Source organism: Schistosoma mansoni (assembly GCF_000237925.1).
Source record: "Schistosoma mansoni, WGS project CABG00000000 data, supercontig 0179, strain Puerto Rico, whole genome shotgun sequence".
NCBI lineage: Eukaryota > Metazoa > Platyhelminthes > Trematoda > Strigeidida > Schistosomatidae > Schistosoma > Schistosoma mansoni.
This window is the reverse complement of record NW_017386063.1, coordinates 423,218-446,002: the sequence shown is the minus strand read 5'-3', so window position 1 is coordinate 446,002 and position 22,785 is coordinate 423,218. Positions and strand designations below refer to the sequence as shown.

The window sequence follows — 22,785 nt, the reverse complement described above, 5'->3', positions numbered from 1 at the left end:
AGTCTGAACCTTTTCCCCTTATCGTAACCCAGACGCATGGTGACCTCATATAATGGTATTCCCTATCTCTATAAAGGATTTTGATGTTAACATGTCTTATCATTTTGCCTCCTCCAGAATTAATAATCTTCGAAGCCATAGCAAGAAGGTTCAAAAACCGCGACTTAATAAACTTAGAGTGAGGTCCCGTATTTCTCATCGAGTGGTCAGTGCCTGGAACGTCTTACCCGAATAAGTGATATCAGTCCCATCAATAAACATTTTCGAAAAGACACTGGACTTTCACTGGAAAGCAAACTGCAAGAATTAAGACAGGTTCATCGACCTACTTCCCTTATTATTGAGGACTGATAAGCTGACAGTCTTCCGTTGGCTGAATCCACTAAAACAGTTATTGCCAAACTGACTAGCGTTACACATAAGACTCTAATGAAGATAGGGAGTTATCAAATATTAGCGAGACGAGTGTAAGGAGGATCAAATAAATTACACAAACTCACCAGTTAAATGCGAACGTATCGTTTGTTTGACGGCGGCTGTTACAAAGTCCCTCCCATTTTTTTGAGCAACGTAATCGGCTATAAGGATGACGTTAAATGATACAGAAGTACAACGCCAAGTAACTTAATTCTACGATTTGCATTTACCACATTATTAAGATTCGCCACATGATGGCCTTTATAGACCAGGAAGCTCGAGAAAAGGTGGAGGAAATAGATGCCAAAGTTCGTTGATTAGTTGTCTAGTGATATTATAAACTTCTGCAGGCCGAAGAAGAGTTTCAAATAGAAAAGTCCCGTCTAGTACAAAACCAACGGCTCAAAATAATGGAGTACTACTCAAAAAAGGAAAAACAAATAGAACTGACAAAGAAAATGTAGGTTTTCCTCCGGCTTACCATACTTGTGTTTATTTAGTCAGGATTCGAACTTAAAAAATCAGTCTCGTCTTAAGGTTTTGCAGAGCAGAGAAAACCACATTGAAGTATGTCCTATAAATTATACAGCTTTGGCAGATGTTGCTTAAAGAAGCCCGGGAACGTTTACGGATGGTCACCAGAGATAGGGATGTTTATCAGAAATGCCTTTCCGGACTTATTTTAGAAGTAAATTTTGGGTATTCATATTCTACTGCTTTATATCATTTTCAATTTTAGTGATCACTCTGATCCATATTACTGTATTATGACGAAAATGCTAGACTTGTCAGTTTTCTGGTGAATAAAATTTAGGGTCTTCCGTGCTTCTGGAAATTCATATTCACAAAGTCACTTTATACTAGGAGCAATTCAGTCTAAAGTCTGGATAAACAGGCATGACAGTTATCCTTGTTTGTTTATGGTTAGCACGAATTACGCGTTGTCATTTGTTAAACTGCAATGATGTTTAAAACCTAGTAATCTGTTGGTGATTTAGTTGTTTTGATCTTTCTCGAGCTCAACTTTATACATGGCTACACGGATTAGTGTATGAAACCAAAAGTAGGTAATCGCATTAAACTAAGTATGGAAAGCGGTTGGAAACTGTGTACGAGATTAAAGGATAAAAAGTACGAAATAGTACTAAGTTGGTGATCAAGTTCACTGTAAGCTTTTGTTTGCCTAGCAGTGTTCAAGTAAATTTTTTGGTACAACCTTTATTATCACTCGTGATAAAACGTAACCAACATGCACGGTTTATATCTTGTAGCTTCCTTTACTCGTACGTTATCCCTAGTTAGGGTTACATAGTGTTTCATTGACAATAATGGTGAGGAAATAATAATCAAAGTTTTCTTTCATTATGGAGATTCTCAGTAGTTTTTTAAAGGACAATGAAGAATAATTGAATAAGTATATCAACAGTCTTTCGAACTTGAGTTGATTTCATCTATAAACCGATGTAAATTATGCTAATTACGCCATAATTTTTGCACTTGATTTTACTCGGTATTTCTAATAACGTTATTGATGTCAGCAAATATTGCACAACATGAAACTGAGTAGTTGATATATGGGTACACTAGCCGACTTTTTTGACTAAAATGTGTTAATGTACTCAAAAGATTTTTAGCAAATATTAAAATATGAAACACTACAACACTTTACTGCACTCAAAATTGTTTTCTCATTTTACAAATATTTCCAGGGGCTTTTCCAGTTACTGGAACCAGAAGTTATTATCAAATGCCGTCAAGTTGACCGTGATTTAACGCAAGTATGTCCTCATTCTTCTAACTAATATTGTTTTGTGTTGTCAACCCACTTCACAGTGTGCATTCCACAATAGAATATGTGAAAACTCCGATTTCAATTTTAGTATAAATATGAATAACGGTTGCTATTATGTCTAGCATCTTAATTGCTGTCTATTTTGGTGGTATATTAATTTAGCATTACAAAGTGTCTTAATTGACGTGTGAATTATAATCATTACTGAGTAATAGAGACAATACTGGTAATTAAGAAGTTGAATGTGATATCACCAGTTATTTTACAACGAAAATCATTGAGTTGGACCTCAATTTGTGCCAAAGTTGTGAAGATACTCTTAGATGTGTACAAATGTCCGAAGTTGCTTATTTTTACTAGGTTGGGTCCTTCATTTTTATTATGTTACGGAGTTAAGACAGTTTCAATTCAACAGAATATCCTCATTCTTGTTCTCATACGACGTCCTTATGTATCAAGGTACATATCACCGTAATTCAAAAGATAATTATTAATCACCATTAATCCTTAAGCCAACTCGATTATCCTACACAATATTTCCCATCTCTAACCTTAGAATGTTCTACCAGAATGTGTTGCCGCCTATCGAAAGCAGACGGGTACTGATTGCAGAGTCACAATTGATAACAACTATTTACCTGACAGCCTGTAAGTCAATGCCAAGTATTTTTGTATTTAAACACCAAGTTACCAGTTATCTATAAACTAGGCTAATCAAATTAAACACAAAGTATTGTTATGGGTTAATACATCCTTCTCAATTAGTGAGATACAGTTTTTAGCTCCACCCAGCCTATTTTATGGTGCACAATCAAATAGTATCACTATCCCGTACAGAAAATGTGACTCAAAGCAGCATGTCCATACTTGTACATCGTTACTGAACTGAGTTAATTTTTTAGTTTGATTAACCGCAATAATCAATTAATAAGGTTTAATCTTACCCTTAAATTTACCGAACGTGTATGTATATTTTCTAGGGTTTAACTATAGGATGTTCTTATGTGCTTAGGTGTCTGATAAGTTTGGTTTTCGGCTTTAGAAATACCGATTCCTGTATTAATGCAGATGTATTCAATTGATGAATTTCTAGTGAAAGGCAGTGCGTTTGGATTTTATTTGTTTCTAAGATGGTCTTGGTTAATAAAGATTATCTACAGGTAGTACCTGTAAGTTCAGTCAGTCAGCTACAACGTAGGACCAGGCACACATATGCATCGGTCCAAGTCCATACCTCGTTAGCACAACAAGATGAACACCGAATTACCCGTAAGTTAAGTGTAGTTGACGTCCTACGGTATTTAAATGATAACTTATCTGTCTAGCTCAAAATGGTTTTCATTTTATTTATCGTCGGTTATTATTCTTGTTAGGATCCTACTGAGCAAGTTAACATGTACTGATATATTATCTGCTTTGTCTAACAGTGTGTAGAAATTATCAAGAATAGTGAATATATCAATAGGTAATGCAATGTTATTGTTTGGATACACATCCATAATTTTTGCTTGTATACATAGGAGTGATTTGATTTTTCAAGATGGTCATAATTACCAGCAATATAGGTACGGCTGAAGATGGGGAGAGTCCGCTTTCTCTCTCCAAATGCTCTCACATAGCCACGCGTATACAGTCACCAAAGGGGAAGTCCTACTCACTGCATTCTCACGAAGTGGGTGTTGTTTACGAAATTGAGAGAATGAAAGGCGAATGTTCAGCGCTCTGATCTGGTTAGCGGATACGGAGGATCCACCCAGAGGAGTTGGAAGGCCCTAATCCAAACATGTGGTGCACATGGATTCCAGGATCTTGAGAGAACAAATGGCGTATAAACTTACTGTTGGTGACCGGCTACCATTGGACTGCATTTCCTTACGTTGCTCTGCTGCCTTGTGGACTCGACCTTCAGGTTAGTCTTCGAGTGTGACCCTCTAAGAAAACCACCTGCTTCGGTTTGGGCACCCGGACAGTATTCCAGCTTTCACACAAACCAAATGACAAATTGTAGCACATATGTATTTGGTGCCCCGTTGTATCAATGTTTGTTTAGGTAAATAAATAACCAGTAATATCAGGGATCCCCTGTTTATATAGAGCGATATATAGATAAGTATAGTACTTATTGTGTATTTAGAGTAAATTCCTCCATTCAAGTAACTAGTTTTCTTTTTGTTTTGACTATTATCATGTAGTGTATGTGTAGTTATGTAATCTAGGTCTGATTAAATATAAAACTCATGAACTTTATCTTATCATTACTTTGGTATCAAACAATTTTATTTATATGGTGTTATATATCTCCAAATAATGAACTAACAAACTATTTCTCAATTTAGCGCTGGTGGAATTGAACTTTACAATAAGGATGGGCGTATTAAAGTAGTAAACACGTTGGAAAGTCGTTTAGATCAAATTAGTGAACATTTAATGCCACAACTACGTGAAATTTTATTCGGAGTAAATGAAGGTCGAAAATTCCGCAATTAATTAGCTTATTAATCCAATTATCTATTTCCATTTCTCATCGGAGTTAATAGTGGGATTGATAATTACAACAACCTCTAGCATAATAAATATTTATTTTTATTTTCTTTCAGTATTTGTGTTTATTACACTATCTAAATACTTGATTTATTATTATTACCATTTGTTGTATTGTTACATGTATGGAATTCGAAACATTTCAATCTTACCATAAATACTACTTTATGATTCTAAATTTACTCTTCTATTTAAATTCATTCTGTGAACCTTTTTTGCTAAATCAAATAAAATGTCGGTAAATAGTGTTTGTGATGTAATAAAATCTTAATCGTGATCTCTAATCGTTATAAGGCGTAATTTATGGTAATTGTTAATGCAAGAAAAATTAAGTTGTAACTTATATCTGACTTAAAAATGCTCTGTTTTGAATACAGCGTGACGAATGTAACAACTTTCCTAGACAGTTTTCTACATACCCAACTTAATCGTCAGAATAAGCTATCACCCTGTACTTATTTCCTGATGTTTATACACCATTATTATTGGTTGTGACACTGCTCCGAACCGGGGCAAGTGGCTTTCATAGACGACCATCAAGCCTCTTATCTAAAAGTCTAGTTCGTAAAGGATTGGGGTCAGCGTCGGCAGATGCAATCACGTGGTAACTAGTGAAAATAGTAGGGTGTCACCACGAGCTCCATTAACAACCAACCCCAAAACTTATTTGCACTGTTGATTCGGAATCACATTTCTCAACTACTGTCTATGGGCTTTGTATCCATCAATCTGATTTAGGCGTAGGAGTGAGCTATAGCAATCCCACTTATGAAAGCACACAAACCTCGTGTAGGGACTAAGCGTTGTGGAAGCATTTTAATGAAGAAAGCTGACCCCCCATCCAAGAATGTTAAGCTGTTCAAACAGCTCCAACTAACTACACGTAAGTGTTAATTGAAAACGAAGATAACGCAAACACTGGCTGAAAAGTGTTTGTGAAAATGATTGCTTGTAGAATTATTGGGTGGATATCCTAGAAAGAGAACTAGTTAGCAAAAACTGAAACTCGTCGATGAAAACTATTTGGGTTCATCTTTCGATAAGAGTATATCGAGTTGTCATAATGTGTATAAATCGTTGTCTTCTCTCTACAAACTAGCATTATTGAATCGGTTCAGTGACAAGAATTTTCATAAAGAAAATGAAATACAACCTAATAGGTAAAAATATCTATCGCCTCGTTTTCTGTTAGCTTCTATAGTTCCCACTAGAAGAACCCTTGTACTGCTTGCTCATAATGTTTTTAACAAAACCACTAATTAGTTTACTGATATATATATATATATTCTGTCAGAGTAAGCCGCGATTGACTGGCAAGTGCCAACACACTTATTAATCATACATATTATACTGCAAACTGCTTCTTCACTGATGCCCACTCTATGCAGTGTCCGAAGACGCTGATATCTGTTTCTTGATAAGGCGGTCAAACTTTGATAGTCTGAGTCTCCTTTAACTTAGAAAAGACCAACTTATTGCGATTATTTCATCTTGGGCGCGAATATTTAACCTCTAGACCACTGAGCCGGCATCCAGTTATTCCAAAACTGATTGGTTCATTATCTCTAATAAAAGTCATCAGTCTCCACAACCCTATACGGTAATTTCTTAAAATAACATGATATAGGCTAGATTGGATTTAAACCTGTATTATAATATTTGACATCTGAATACTGTGTTTAGAGATTACTTTTTCCCTCAAGAAAATACAATTACTTAAATGATAAATTTATTTAAGATGAACTGGTTAAATATTTATAACAAAAAGGGAAAAGGTAAACAAATGAACGAACAAACAACAGATAACTATAAATAAACTTATGGTTTAAACAATGTAAACTGAGTTACTCTATGGAGATAATACGACAGACAATCTATGATAAAATATATTGATTCTTTTTTGTTTTGTTTAGAATACTGTCTTTTTCAATATCAAAAGCGTATACAAAAATTCTTAATTAATAACTAATTTGGATTGAATACATTTGAATAATTATCCATTGATAATTGAATGTGATTGATCTATTGGGAAAAAGTTTGTGTACATAGTTAGAATAATGATGATTTATATCTGAAAATAGAAATAGTAATTTGTGAATAATTATCATATTTGAAATCATGAGTCAATTGAAACTAGAACACCATGGAAAACCTGGAAGCACTGGACGGCCATTTCGTCCTATTATGGGACTCCTCAGCAGTGCGCACCCACGATCTCGCCTCGCGAGATTCGAACCCCTTCTGATAATAATATTCATATGCACACTAGTGACTGACTTTAAGAGGTAAATCCTGGAGTTCTAGTGAGAAGCAGTGACCAGTGGAGTTCAACCACGTCTGTTAAGATAGATAGAAACTCACTAAAGACAACTGGTGAACGGTTGTTCAACTTCGTGAATTGGTTGAAGTAGGACATTAACACCGTTCGGTGCCGGCTCAGTGGTCTACCGGTTAAGTGTTCTGGCGCGAGACTAGTAGGTTCGAATCTCGAGAGGCGAGATCGTGGATGTGCACTTCTGAGGAGTCCCACAATAGGACGAAACGGCCGTCCCGTGCTTCCAGGTTTCCCTTGGTGGTCCAGCTACAATTGACTCATGCTTTCACCTATGAAAATGCTGAAATCTCCACAAAACCCCTTCTGATAATAAAAAATTCTCAATATGGGAGAGATTGTTGTATTTTTACAGTTGAAATTATGAGTTAATATAAGCCAGATCGTCACTGAAATCCTAGATGAACGAATGAGTGAACGCTTAAACTCCGGACTACTGGCCGGCATTCAATGGTATTTTCTATTGTCTTCGATAGGTAACTGCCTCACACTCGACAAGGTTGAACTACACAGGTTGGGGTTTCTCACTAGAACTCCAGGATGACGGCTCAGTGGTCTAGAGTTTAAGCGTCCACGCGGGACCCGAGGTCCTGGGTTGGAGTCCCCCGTGCGGGATCTTGGGTACTCACTGGTAAAGGGTCCCATACTAGAGTGAAACAGTCGTTCAGTGCTTCCAGGTTTTCAGTGGTGGTCTAGCTTAGATTGACCAGTGATTTCAAGTGGTGAGGAAATTTTGTTTGATCTTATTTTTCCTTAATTTGTTTCACTTGTGCTGCATATGTATGAGAGCTGTCTCTTTTAGGTTGAAATAGGGTTAGGATCACTGAATGATAAGCGTACCAGGTAAAAATGATAGCAAATGGCCAAACTGGTTGATGGGCTTATGAATCATTGTCGACTGAGGTAATTCGGACATGTATTACGTACGGCCAACCATTGACTATTTCGAAACACGATGTTTTCTGATGTAGTAATAATATGGGAGTCCAAATCAAGATGCAATATCAATAAATGAAGTCATCAATTGACCGACTGAAGCGTGGAAGTAAATGCACACTACTTCGTAACAAATGGTTAGTGACTGAAGTTGACGTGGTTCACAATTAGTCTCATTAGTTTAGGTTCATTCACTTTTTGCTTTTCATTAGATCTTGAGTTTTAGGATTATTGTATACCTTTTATTTTGTGAATTTCTTTTTCTTCTAAAATCATATTACCTATACTTTATCTTTTCTTCTACAACGGATCGTGTCGTTTCCACTACTCAGGGATTTATTTTGATAATTTTATCTCGCTGTATCGATATGGCATGTCATTTTGAATTGATAGAAACTTGTACTAAGTTCTACGATTCTTATGACTAACTAACGAAGAAACATTATTTATTGAAATCAGATTCATGAAACATATTTCTTATTAGCGATCAGCCCGTAATACTCAAAAGTGAATGTACCATCTCTAGTTATCGGGTAGCTTGTAGATTACAACTTCTCAAAATACTGATAAATATTGGAAATGTCACGTCATTCGAGTATATAATGCTGAGTATAAAAAAAGAAATCAATAAGTTGCCAATGTTATGCATAGAAGGTCAGTTATAATAAATTAAGACAGCTTATACAATAAAATTTCATTGAAATTCTGCTGTTTCCAAATAACTGACAATCTTTAACTATTGTTGAATTCTTTTAGTTAGATAGTTTAATTGGGAAACTTTTATTGTCATGCTGAAAAACATCATAAGCGCATTTCAGTTAGGCAATAAATACTTAGAATTTTTGTCCTGATGGCCTTGCTTGTATGAATGGTTTTCTTCACGGGTTTCGCTATCTTTATTTATCCTTGTATTCAAGTTGATCTGAATGACATGCTTAATGAAATTCTCTGGTATTGCTTAAAGTTTCCTTTAATTCAGGACTTTAACCAATGTAAACATATGTCACTCGTATACCAATGTAATAGTCTAGTAAAATCACGATATTCTAATAAATATATGATATATCAGGTTGTTAAATTCCAATGGATTGTTTGTATTAGTAGCAGTACTATTATTATTAGCAAAAGGATAAATGAAAACTGAAAGGGATTACTCAAGACAGAGTTCAATGGAGAATTCAGATGGGTGGCCTATGCTCCTCCACGAGGGTTAACAGGTTCAACTCTCATCCACTAGGTCACAAATTCGAATCGAGCCTCACTTACTTTGACTTAAGCGATTGAATTGTATCAGTAGACCTCACATAGCTCAAAGTTGAATACATCAATTAGTAATTTGGTGAGAGTCCCTAATTAAATGTGGACAAAATAAAGATTATTATAACGAAAAACAACGTCCAACCGCTCATATCTACAATAATCATACCATTAATAATAATACTATTATTGTTATTACACTGTCATAATTTGTCCACTGTCAACATGAATGTGTCCATGTGATTGAAGAAATTTTGGATTGATAAAATTTAAATCACGTCTATATCTTTTCACTGGTTGAACGCCAGTTGATGTTGTGTTTATTGTAGTTAATGGTGATAATGTTGGAAATATTATTGATGATTGACAATACTGTTGACAATTTTCATTAATCTCTCTTAAATCACATACACGTATATCACAATGTAGAAAAAGATTTGAATTGATAGGAACTACTGATCCAGCAGTATTTAAATAAAATGCATTAAATGTGAAACCGACTTGTGTTGCTGAAGATGGAATAACCGTAAGATTTTCATATGCAGCACATCTATAAGTAGAAAGATAAAATAAATTATGATAGAACTACCAAAGAAGACAATTATCTTACTATAGATCTTAGAGTTGTAACAATTCATCAACAGTAAGAGGAACTATGACCTACTGAGATTGGAATTTGATACTTTCAGGTTTTGTTGTAAAGTGTAAGCGTCTAGTACCATGTCAGGCTCACATAGGCCATTCTAACTTCCGGACAGAACATTTTATTCATTCTTCTTGGGTAACAATTTGACCGTGTTAATTATTCTCTTATTAACCTTAACTGTTTTTATATGAGCGTATGTGTGTGTATTGCTTATCCTACTCATCAAATGTCTGTAACTTATTTTTATCTGACTATAAATATTGAGTCACGCTTGATTCAATGGAGTTGACTCATTCGCCTTCGCTGCGTGTCGCCTCGTTTTCCATTTTTCAAAAGGCACTCTCCGCTTCGTTTCGCTTTCTTCAATTTGCTTCTCTGATTGTCTGTCCGGATCAACACGTGTACAAAATGCACGTATTCAAAATTCATCCTCGTATTCAACTTATTTTATTCCGTTATTTCCTAACGTGAATTAAGTCGATAATTATGTACAAGAGTAGCAGGGATGTGTATCTCGATTAACATTGTCATCCGATCAACACTGGAGTCAGATAGGGGCCTACAAATGTACAACTTCTTTTGAATGATTTGTCGTTCAATGGTTCACTTTATTGATAAGAATTATTTAAAAAGTGATATGAATTACGTTCAACAACTAAGAGAATACTGTGCATCTTTTTAAATAACACATCACATTTTTCACGGGATATTTCAGATAATTATCCCATTCAATTGAAGTATGGTATGGAAGATCAACATATCACTTAATCAATTACACTCAGTTTTACAGTTCTGTAACTCTTAAGTACAAACGAAATCTTGCAAAGAGTTTAACTCATGAGGTGGAACTTATGCTGTAAGTGATGCAAACATTCACCATTCCTCATATATAATATTGTCAAATTCATTAATGCATACCTTATTGTGACCTTTGTAAAATATCACAATAATTATAGACTTATAACTGTAGAGCCTGATAATGAAATCATTGACAACAATTATAAGCAAAGATGGGTAGTGGCTAGCAGTGGAATCCAGGACGCGTGTTTCGTCCTATTTTGGGACTCGTCAGCTGGATGTACCTGCATCTCAGGGTTGATGTTCACTCTGGGACTCAAACCCAGTATCTTTCGCTTCAAACGTCAGTTGCAGTCCTAAACATCAATGGGAAGATTCAAACAAACAATACTAAGTGAATTGACAACAATTGTTTGCTAAACTATTCTATGCGGGATTTTTAAACCATTACAATTCTAAGTCAACTAGAAAAGATTTCATCTATTATGTAACTCGAACTTTGGAAATAATCGATCATAAAAAAAAACGTGTACAATTTTTCGGCAAATCATTGGTACCTTACATGTTAATAGTAGTCACTGTAACAATGCACATCAAATATACACACAGATAAATATAACATCCAATGAAAACATGTTTATATGAATTAGTTTTGAGAACTGTATTAAAACAACCATATAAATTATTCATTACCATTCATAGTAATATATGTATATGTACAAATGGTTGAATGTATAGTGAGGTTAAGAATGAAGCATATAACCAATTATTTTAGTCTAGATGTACCCTTTCTATACATAAATATATAAGTAGTGTAGTAATTTGAGTTAAGTGTTTGTTTGTGACTTATTTTGGTTGATCATTTGTTGGTTTATTCAATGAAAATGTCAAAGATCATTAATCTATTTACTTATTCATTGAATTATACGATAAAATCAACTATTGAATTGAAAATTAAATATCATTCCGTTCAATTCATTTTGCATTGGTTGTTTGAGTCTTCTAATTAGTGTTTAAGACTGCAATTGATCAGTCTCTTATTGGTATATGTTTATTTATTTATTTATTTATTTATTTGAACACATAAATATTGGTACAAAAGGAGCACCATATACATATGCGCTGCACAAATCTCATTTGATTTGTGTGAGGGCGATGATACTGCCCAGGTGCCCAGACTGAAGCAGGTGGTTTTCTTAGGGGACCACACTCGGAGCCTTTAACCTAAAGGCCTGATCCACAAGGCAATGGAGCATCGTAAGGAGATGCAGTCCCATGGGAGCCGGTGACCAACGATTGATTCATACGCCATTTGTTCCCTCGGGATACTGGAGCCCATGTGCATCATTGGTTTGGAATCAGGGTTTTCCAACTCCTCTAGGTGAACTTTCCGTGTCCACCAATCTGGTTAAAGCGCCGGACATTCGCTTTCGTCCTCTCAATTTCGTAAACAACAATAATGCCACGAGAAGGTAGTGATTAGGACTTCCCTGTCAGAGGCTATTTACGCGTAGCTATATGAGAGCATTTGGAGTGTGGAGGGAGAGCAGACTCTCTCCACTCTCGGTCGTACCAGGGCATTTGGGGGCGTATGTACATCCTGTGCGTATTGCTTTAAGTCACATGCATTATAAGCAAAGATGGTTAGTGGCTAGCAGTGGAATCCTATGTGGGACTTGTCACCTGGATCTACCAATACCCCAGAGTTGATGTTGACATCGGGACGTAACTGGTGTCGAGTCCAATGCTAGCCGCTATCCATCATTCTCTCTATTCTTATTTTAATAATTTTGCTGAAATGTTCAATAGATGACATTTGGAAGAGCATTGTTTAAAGCACTTGATTGTTACATAACAAGATGAAGATCCTTACCTGATAGAAGTGAACAAAGTATATTGCTAGATCAATCAGATAAAAGATAGCAGGTATGTGATTTTTGCGCGTAATGTAAGACACGATTATGGATAATCTAGTATTCAAGTTGACAACCTATTGACTTTTGCAAGAAATTCAAATATTATGCATAACACGCGATAGACATACCTCTGAATACTGTTTCAAACGTTTTAAGTGATAATTGAAAACCATTATTTGTGACTAAAGAGTGAAAGAATGATAGTCTTGATATCATCAATTAACCAACTCTGTGTTTATAAATTGCATACAAGTGGGTCAATCGACACTCTCACTAAATCTTCAACCCGAATCCTTAATTCTGAAACAAACATTAAACTGCTGGTATTATGTTTTATGAATTGATCAGATAGTGATTCCAGAACTTTGGCACAACATTCGTCCATCCATATACATGCATAGCATTATTGTATTATATCTGATGTCAGTTCATGATGCCAACCCTTATCAAATCCTCCAATCTTTACCCTAAAATCCCTAACATGAAACCACGAACAATGTAAGAAATCGTAAGAATCTATTCGGGTAGTTATGAGGTCTCAAGAGGATGGGTAGTATCTATCTGTGAAGATGAGTTCACATGCTATTGTTCTTTTAATTTACCGGTATATTACACACGTAGAACACTTGAATAGTTGCATTTAATATGTGAAGTCGGTTTACAATTTGCAAACCTATCTTTCCCTTTTCCATAAACTATCCATTTGCAAAGGCTATTTTCTGATTAAATAAGAACTACCTGAATATCTGTCGTTATTTTCTTAAGCTCATCTCTACACAATACTCTTTATGAAGAACTATGTAAGAAAGAAGTAAAACCTACTAATATCTCGTTGCTAAAAGATTTGAATATATCACAAGAGATGATGAAAATTTATTTCTATCTAATCTGTAAACTTGACGATAACTACCAAGATTTGTTCAAGATCCACTTAATCGTGAACAAGGTGACTTAGAATGTCATTAGAAGTGGTTTAGTGGTTATCATTTCTAGTGAAAGGATACTTTTTTTCTTGATTCATCTGTAAAAGAAACCAGAATAAAAGTCATCTTCATGACCTGAGAGCGTGAACACACAGTCCAACAGACAACTGTTTGAATTCGGTCACACATATAATTTGGTGAGTAATTTCAGTCTTCCTAATTTTATACTTTTAAAGCCACACCTCCGGGGACGAAAATCCCTGACGTAAGGTGGTTTGTAATTCTTAGGACCGACCTTTCCTAGCTACCTACCATCGTTATGGGGGGACAGAACTGTAGTAAATGCTGGTTGTATGAGGAAAACATACTACAGTCTTCAGTATTACCTTTCCTTCATACCTTGAGTATTTTGCTTTTAAGTCTAACCGTTCTCCAATCGACCTGACTGATACGATATGGTACTACCTAAAAGAAGGAGTTTTTCAGGCAATAATGCTTGACTGAGTCATCACGACAACCAATCCCAGATACTACATCAAGACAGAGGCTTTATTTCTTATGTCCGAATGACTGGTTCGAATTTATTTAAATACAATAAGATCAATATCAAATCACAGAGATTAGGAGGTGTAAGAATTATCATTTCAAACTAAAAAAAAATAACTCTACCAGCTATTACTAACCTATTAACAATTAAATTTCGTCTTGGTGTTGAATTACGATTGGGAGTAGCAGTTGCCCAACAGTTCTCCAATATTAATTTACTTGTTTTTTGTGGATTAACCAATGAAACAAGAGCGTAAACTTTATCCCCCGGTGGAATAGTAATAGGTTGTTGTAATTGGACAGTAAAACTGTAAAAAAATCATATTAAAACAATAAGAAATGACGAAAACAAAATGATTGACAATTTAACATTTTGTTGGGAATGACAACGTTTAATCACTAATGAACAGATATATGGGATTGTAAATTCCATTTGCTCTTTTTGCCTTCATTTCTAATTCTTGTTTTCTGACTATACTACTTACTAATATTCAGTAACGCATGGATTGTCAATCATTTTCAAAGACAACTCCATACGTTTCACTAATGTTACTTGTGATAACCAATGTATTACTTAATATTCTCAATAGTCTATCTTCATACCTTGTGTATTTATTGTGAATTTGTTTATTGGTAACAGTTTCTATACTCAGTGTATGTAATTATGGTTCCAATTTATCAATATGGAATTTGACCCTACTATAACTCACATAAAAGCCTTACACACTTTAAAAGTTGAGGTCTGTAGATTGTACTATTTACATTGTCAACACTAGAAGTATAGTCTACAATGCAGATTTCACACGTGACTCAATTCATTTGGCCTGAATACTTCAGTGAACATAACAGGGAAGAAATTCAGTTTTTAAAGCTTATTGTGTAAGTAAAAACTATGTGATAATGTTGATAAGACTAAAAAGGAAGTGTATATGCATTCGTAGTATTTCACAACATTCAACATATTGAATGTTTAAACCTTCCACTTGGATCCATTCTTACAAAGATTTGCACATCAAAAGTAAGTAGATTTCAATATTGAAGTGAAAATATTTGATTAGAAAACAGATTTTTGCCAGATTTATAATAGTATATTTAAAAATAACAGTTTAGAATGTTCAAAAGTATCTATCTATTTGATAAGCTTGATGAGTGTAAATACATTATGCACCAGTGCCAATATGTTATCATAAGGTCAAATAATAGATGAGATTATAAACAAAGAACACTATTGAAAGCAGTTAGATCTGGAATTAGTTAAGATTTCAGGTTGTTTATTCTTGTCTATATCAGTGGAAAACATGTATATAAATCTATGATTAAGTATTTAATTTTCTCACAAAGATTTGCAAGGTAATATTTAGTCTTATAGTACTAAATGACTTAGATATCAGTTAGTTGGTTCGTGAATTTAAACCTGCATACATTGAGTTGAGATACATTAGTGAGATTTCCAGTTATCTGCATTTCTAAGTTCCCAAATACACTGGTACGGTTGAAGGTAGGAAGAGTCCTCTCTCCCTCTCCAAATACTCTCACATAACCACGCGCATACAGCCACCACCGGGAAAGTCCTACCCACTGCATTCTCACGAAGTGGGTGTTGTTTACGAAATTGAGAGAATGAAAGGCGAATGTTCAGCGCTTTAACCTGGTTAGCAGATACGGAGGATCCACCCAGAGGAGTTGGAAAGCCCTGATACAAACATATGGTGCACATGGATTCCAGGATCTTGAGAGAACAAACGGCGTATAAACTTACTGTTGGTGACCGACTACCATTAGACTACATTTCCTTACGTTGCTCTGCTGCTTTGTGGATTAGACCTTTAGGTCAAAGTCTTCGGGTGTGACCCTCTAAGGAAACCACCTGTTTTGGTTTGGGCAACCAGGTAGTATCATAGACTGCACACAAATCAAGTAACTTATGTGTTGCATATGTATTCCATACCTCTTTGCACCAATATTTATGTGATCAAATAAATAAACTAATTCTCACGAGTAACAAAAAATCAAGAAAAGTTAAGTTGATATTTATGTTTGGAAACTCTATTTTCATATCTGTGGTCGATATTAATTACAATCAACCGTAAATTTTAACTAATAGTGTGTTTACGTTTCGCTTTCCAAGTAAACCATCAAGTTTTACAATGATAAAGTAGTAGCTGAATAGTCAAATAATTTATCATTGAACCTAAAAATCTCATCTTTAAAATTTAAGAATCACTTTTTTCACTCAAATCAATATTTCAGTAACTCCACCTGTAGCTCTTCTAGGGCTACTACCAGTCCAAAGCGCGGGTCATGGAGGAGGGTTGAACGTGGGGTAAGCATCCTTAATCCCATAGAAAACAACCTTGCTAAAAAACGCTAAACAATGTTCTTGTACAGTTCGTTGCCATATATATATATATATATATATATATATATATATATATATATATAGTATGAAATACTCAAACTACTGATTTTAGATAAGTAGAATAATATTGGTTAGTGAAAATAATCTGAGACTGAATATTGTTAACTGCATTAATTTGTTATATTCCTTCAAATATGTAGAATGTCTCATTATTTTCGTATCTGTTTCCCTTATTATTCATATCTAAAATGGTTTTTTAAAATAAAGTTTCCCACATTGATAATGATTGATATATCTATGGATGGAAGTAATGGCTTTCATCACCAACTAACATCAACTATGATGACATATGTTATTTAACCATATAGATGAATGGATTTCTCGACCAAGTCCAAGACCTGCTTTATTAAATCTGATTGGTTTGTTCATAACTTATAGTCTTCCCTCAATAAGTTGGAATTGTGGCAGTAATCGAAAAATATAAGCCCTCACAATGAAATATGATAAAACAGACTAGAAAACTCTTCTTTAGAAGTAATTTAGAGGGATATGACGCAAACGATCAACGAATGTAAGCTTTAGAAGTGATTTTTACTATGAACTAACACTGAATAAGGGGATCAGTAAAAGTGCAGGCTGATAAGTCGGGATTTGTATTTCAGCAGCTTGTACCTATAATCCTACATCATAAAAAAATTAGGACGTTTTAAGTATTCAGCTGCCAAAAGTTAATGACGGAATTTAGTAATATTCTGACTACATTATAGATCTTCAAACTTTAACTACATCAATTCCATGTACTTGTGAAGTATTGGTCTTTGTACAACGTACACTGAACATATGAAAGAGGAGATGTTCTATATGATAACAAGTGGTTAATTAGATTAAAAACCAACATTTAAAGTTGTTGGTTAATCAAGTGGAAATAAATCCACTCCAGGTTTGAATTGATACAGCTACATGATCGTAGTAATTTTATCAAACAATTCATTCAACTCATTTGTAGTGGTTGTTTGAATCTTCCCACCAATATGTTAAGGACTGTAATTGACCAGTTTCTTTTTGTGATACGTGCATCCTGTGAGGAAAGCCTCGATATTGCCGTTTGGTCACGAGCATTATAAGTAAAGATGGGTGGTTTATTATTATTTGAACATATAAACATTGTTACGAGGGGGCACGTAATAAAGGTGCAACACAATAACAATGAAGCCAATAGTAGTTATCATTGATTTGTGTGCAGTCTATGATACTACCTGGTTGCCCAAACCAAAACAGGTGGTTTCCTTAGAGGGTCACACCCGAAGACTTTGACCTAAAGGTCTAATCCACAAAGCAGCAGAGCAACGTAAGGAAATGTAGTCTAATGGTAGTCGGTCACCAACAGTAAGTTTATACGCCGTTTGTTCTCTCAAGATCCTGGAATCCATGTGCACCATATGTTTGTATCAGGGCTTTCCAACTCCTCTGGGTGGATCCTCCGTATCTGCTAACCAGGTTAAAGCGCTGAACATTCGCCTTTCATTCTCTCAATTTCGTAAACAACACCCACTTCGTGAGAATGCAGTGAGTAGGACTTTCCCGGTGGTGGCTGTATGCGCGTGGCTATGTGAGAGTATTTGGAGAGGGAGAGCGGACTCTCCCCACCCTCGACCGTACCATAGCATTTGAGGGCTGATAGCAGAATCCAGGACGCGTGTTTCGTTCTATTTGAGACTCATCAGCTGGATGTATCTGCATCCTAGATTTGACATTCACCCCAGTACTCGAAATCTGCGTTGTCGATTCTACTGTTCGCCACCATCCATCTCTGCTTATAATGCTCTTATTCATAATAAAATCTTAATAAACTTAACAATTTAACTAGTACTAACTTACAATTGATCACTATATAATTTCAATGTAGATAAAATACTTTCACTCTGATATAATAAATTTGTCGTAATATTTGGTGAAGCAACAACTTCTGATTGAATTTGTTTTGAACGTGGTATTAAACAAGTTACAGTGAATTTCATTGGTAAATTAGATATAATACCATTAGCTGGTGTTAAATATGTTCGAATCAGATTTAATTTAATTGCAATAGAAGTTGAATTACTCTGTAGAAATAGATAGACACATATAAAGTGTAGTTATACAGAAGAAGAGACAAGGAAATGCAGTCTTAGTCAACTAGTAAAGATATAATAATTATTAGAAAAGTGGTTCAATTTATTGTCTATGCCATAGACTGAGATTAGCTAGACATGTTACGACCCACAACGTGAGAATCAGATACATGTGCTACTTATACACTTGCCTAATCAACTATGTTAGTAAGAGACTAAAAAATTATTGCAAAGCTTTAATTGACGAACAGAATCATTGGTATATATAAACGCTTGTTCATCTGATCTAGACAAGGACAAGACGACTTAGACTTATTAGGTGCGTAGTCGACTCGTTCAAATAGCACTCCTTGTTTAAGATTTTTCGCCGACCACTCGACATCAAGATGATATGAGGGCTAGAAGTAGAAGTGAAGACTTCCAGGCTTCATCATGGTCGACCTAATACCTTCAGACTGTTGAAGTGGGATTCGCTAGTTCATAAGAGCAATGAAATATTTTAAAGAATATATGGTAAAAAGCTATGACGAATCAAACGTTCACGAGCAACATGAAACTCGGTGCATACGTGCACTGGAACAAGTTAACACATTTATTATGACTGTGTCTGTGTCCGTTTTTCATTTCAGGATACTGCACCTTAAGGTGCCTGAAAAATAAAACCGCATTAGATGTGGTCATAACGACCTAGAGGCATGACCTGAGAATACAAGGGAAAACTGCTTGAACCCAGTCATGCTCTCTCCAGTGAGGCCAATAGTCTTAACTGATTGAACAATGTCGGTGCATTATGTTTGGTGATTGAAAATAATTAGTGGGGAGCACTTAAATTAGTTATATATTTATTTGGTAAACAGCTACCCGTAAAATCCAGAGGGTAAGTTTCGTTCTATTTGGAACTCGTCAGCTGGATATAATTATATCATTGTATTGATTTCCACACTATAACTTGACCCCAGTACATATTCCGGTGAATAGGCATTTGTTCAACAGGTATGAGGTTATTAGTGTACATATATCTGTAATATAGCCTATCCCATAAATACACAAAATAAGGTTATAAAAAGTTCTTTTAATGAAATTTCATATGCATCAGACATGACCACTTCACAATACATTTCATTTATGATAGTACATGTGTGTCACATATACATTCTGACTGTTCCAAAATTCCTGGAAACGTTTTAAATGTTAGACTGTCCTAACTACTAAATAATTTCCCACGCAATATTATCAATCATAAGTATTTTCCTCAAAAATTTAATGCATCAGTAATCAAATGTAATGTGAATTACGGGATCAGAAAGAGAATGAACACATTCGATACTTTTATCACATACAGGAATTCAACGGTTATACCAGCTTTATATCATTCATACAGTGTTGACAGTTCAAATTAGGATACTTTATTTGATTGAAAAGAGACGTTTTCCCCAAACTCTTTTTAAGTCTTTCGAGAGATTTTTAAATGTTTCATCAAAAACCGATAACTCCGTTGCCGTGTTTATTGGATTGAATAGTATATATATACAATCGGCATTTTGATCAATTCAACATTTGGTTGCTTAGTTATATTGAATCACTTTTGTATGTGTGTGTTAAGAAATGTATTTTCACAGTTTTCAACTTAAGGTCACAAAATTCTAGGCTTTTATGAAACCATAGTACCATCTTCGTTTGCGTTACTACTATTACTATTAACACTATTGTTACTACCCATTCAATGAATATCTGATGAGGTATATACGTAGAATAAACAAATATTTTCTACATTAGTAAACAGGGTGATAATTATTTAATTGTCACTTAGTCTCATTGGTGAGACTATAAAACTAGTAAGATAGAAATATTTGATATTTAATCCATATCAGTTGTGAAATTCATTACATATCACTCTATATGTGTTTAGTAAATGATATGTCTAGTATATAAACGCCTGATACTGACTTTCTAACATCCTCCTCCTAGTCACCCGACACCATCCCCACCAGAAATCTAATAGACTTGAGTCTTAAGTAGAGGATAAAAGACAGAGTATATGAAAAAAGCTTTGCTACCAAAGTTGGTTTATTAATGAAAGAAAGGATATTCATAGATTTATTTGTACCCTTGATACTCTAGAAGCTCATGGAACAATGTTAAAACTGGCAACAGTATAAGTAATTATCCAATTAGTATATGATGCATAAATCACTGCTTTTATAGAACTTTATGGAAAGTTTTATGGGACTGTAAATGGTTGATATATTTTCAGCATTTTTCTAACTTGCGAATACTCTTCTCAAGGGCTTTTAACAATAATAAGTTTAATTGTAGAGAACTTTAACTTTGTTCTATCTGATATTAATATCTAACTACTTAAGAAATTGTTGGCAAATATAAGTCTACGTTAAGAAATAAAATGCTATGTATAGCTGAATTTAAGTTGTTCAGAAGCGTTACTTAAAGTTTACGAAAAGGGTTAGAAATCAAGCCCTATGGATGTTGAATTACATGGACTGCAAGTTGCACAACATAATGTAGATACATATTTATCACTCACGTCCTCTTAAATTTTAGACTTTTTATATTTGTGTTCTTCAATTGATTATCAGTATAGGATTGTAGAGATTATTGAGTTTCACAGAAATAATGAACTGATCAATACTAGACCATGATTGAAAACCTGGAAGCACTAGACGGCCGTTTCATCCTAGTATGGGACTCCTTAGCTGTGCGCATGCTCGACCCCACACATGGGAAATCTATCCCAGGACATTTGGTTTTCCGCGCAAACGTTTAAACTCTAGATTACTAAATCGATATCCAACCGTGCTAATGTTTAACTTAAATCAATCCACGATATTCTGTGAACATGTTTCATGGTCTTTGGTGAGTAACTGACTGCCTCACACCCGACTAAGTTGAACTTTACCAGTTCAGTACTTCCAGGTTTTCAATGCTAGTCTAACATCGATCTATTCATGAATTTATTTAATTGATTCACTTCTCAATTGATACTAGTAAATGAGATGAACCTTAGAGATATTAAATTTCTTAAGCAACTTTTAAACTCGTTTCACTAAGTAAACCTTGGGGAGATAAACCAAATGTTAAAAGATTTCAGTGTTCTAGATAACTTCTAGGAATGATGAAAATGTTGATAAACTTGATTAATCAGATTTCAGAAGTTATTAAATACATTAATTTTCAGTATTTAACTTAACTATTAGTTGACTAAACGGATCTCATACAGTTATTAGCCTTCTAGGAGTATTACAGATAATTACTGAAATTTTCATGTCTTCCAATTCATATTCGTTCTTGTTTATGTTCAAATCTTTTCTTACATTCATTGATTGTTTTAAATATTAGTGGTCTATCGGTTAAGTGCTCTGGCGCGAGACTGGTAGGTCTTGGGTTCGAATCTCGCGGGGCGAGGTCGTGGATGCGCACTGCTGAGGAGTCCCACAATGGGACAAAACGGTCGTCCAGTGCTTCTAGGTTTTCCTTAGTGGTCTAGCTTCAATTGACTCACGCTTGCAACTACGAAAATACTAAATCTCCACAAAACCCCTTCTGATAATATTGTTTTAATTATTGGAACCTAATTTGAGGTGATTACAAAATGAAATATTCCTGTGGAACTGATATATCCTAGAAGAGTACATGTAATAATCTTGTTAAACAACAGTTGATATTATGTAGTGGTTAAAAAGAATGTTCAAACCACAAAAATGGAGGGTGAGTTGACTGAATAAATTATCATTAACGTTTATAATATTTAAAAAGAAATTACTATGTTCATCAACTGACTATCGAAAAAGAAAGGTAACTCATACCCCCCCCCCAAAAAAAAGTCATACTGATTTAGAGTGATCAATTCTTAAAGTACAATTTCATCCATCATTTGTTTTATTATATGTATGAATGAAGTTTAATATATAACGTTAAAGCAATTAGTCCCCTTTGATAAATTTCGATAATGTAATAAGAAGACGAAGATTATCAGAAATATGTGATGAGATATTAGTGCAATACATTTTGAACAATCTGATCACACATGTAATATACTTGTTAAGAACATTTATGTATAAGAATAAAAGGTCAACTAGACTGGAAATGGGAGACAAGGATAATAATAATAATGATAATAACAATTTGAAACCTAATCACTCTGGATAATAAGCTAATATTACCAGGGTTCTCTCCTTAAACCTACCCTGGTAATA

At 34.7% G+C, this 22,785-nt stretch overlaps 2 protein-coding genes across 2 annotated transcripts in view; one reads left to right on the top strand and one right to left on the bottom strand.

The window, feature by feature from the left end:
* The first annotated feature begins 507 nt into the window (after positions 1–507).
* On the top strand, positions 508–4,998 carry Smp_085520 (vacuolar ATP synthase subunit e, putative). The gene is made up of 8 exons (XM_018795442.1): positions 508–619; positions 660–725; positions 768–877; positions 918–984; positions 1,016–1,105; positions 2,127–2,195; positions 2,766–2,857; positions 4,546–4,998. The coding sequence occupies exons 1-8, from the start codon at positions 587–589 to the stop codon at positions 4,694–4,696; spliced, it is 678 nt and encodes a 225-aa protein (XP_018646974.1). The 5' UTR covers positions 508–586; the 3' UTR covers positions 4,697–4,998.
* Positions 4,999–6,464: 1,466 nt separating this feature from the next.
* Positions 6,465–22,785, bottom strand: part of Smp_168590 (macrophage scavenger receptor-related) — a 36,836-nt gene continuing 20,515 nt past the window's right edge. The window contains exons 6-9 of the mRNA XM_018795431.1: positions 18,342–18,565; positions 14,242–14,412; positions 9,445–9,825; positions 6,465–6,821 (exon numbers count right to left, since the gene is read on the bottom strand). Coding sequence (XP_018646973.1) covers positions 9,471–9,825; positions 14,242–14,412; positions 18,342–18,565 — 750 coding nt within the window. The 3' untranslated portion in view covers positions 6,465–6,821; positions 9,445–9,470. The remainder of the gene's footprint in view (positions 6,822–9,444; positions 9,826–14,241; positions 14,413–18,341; positions 18,566–22,785) is intronic.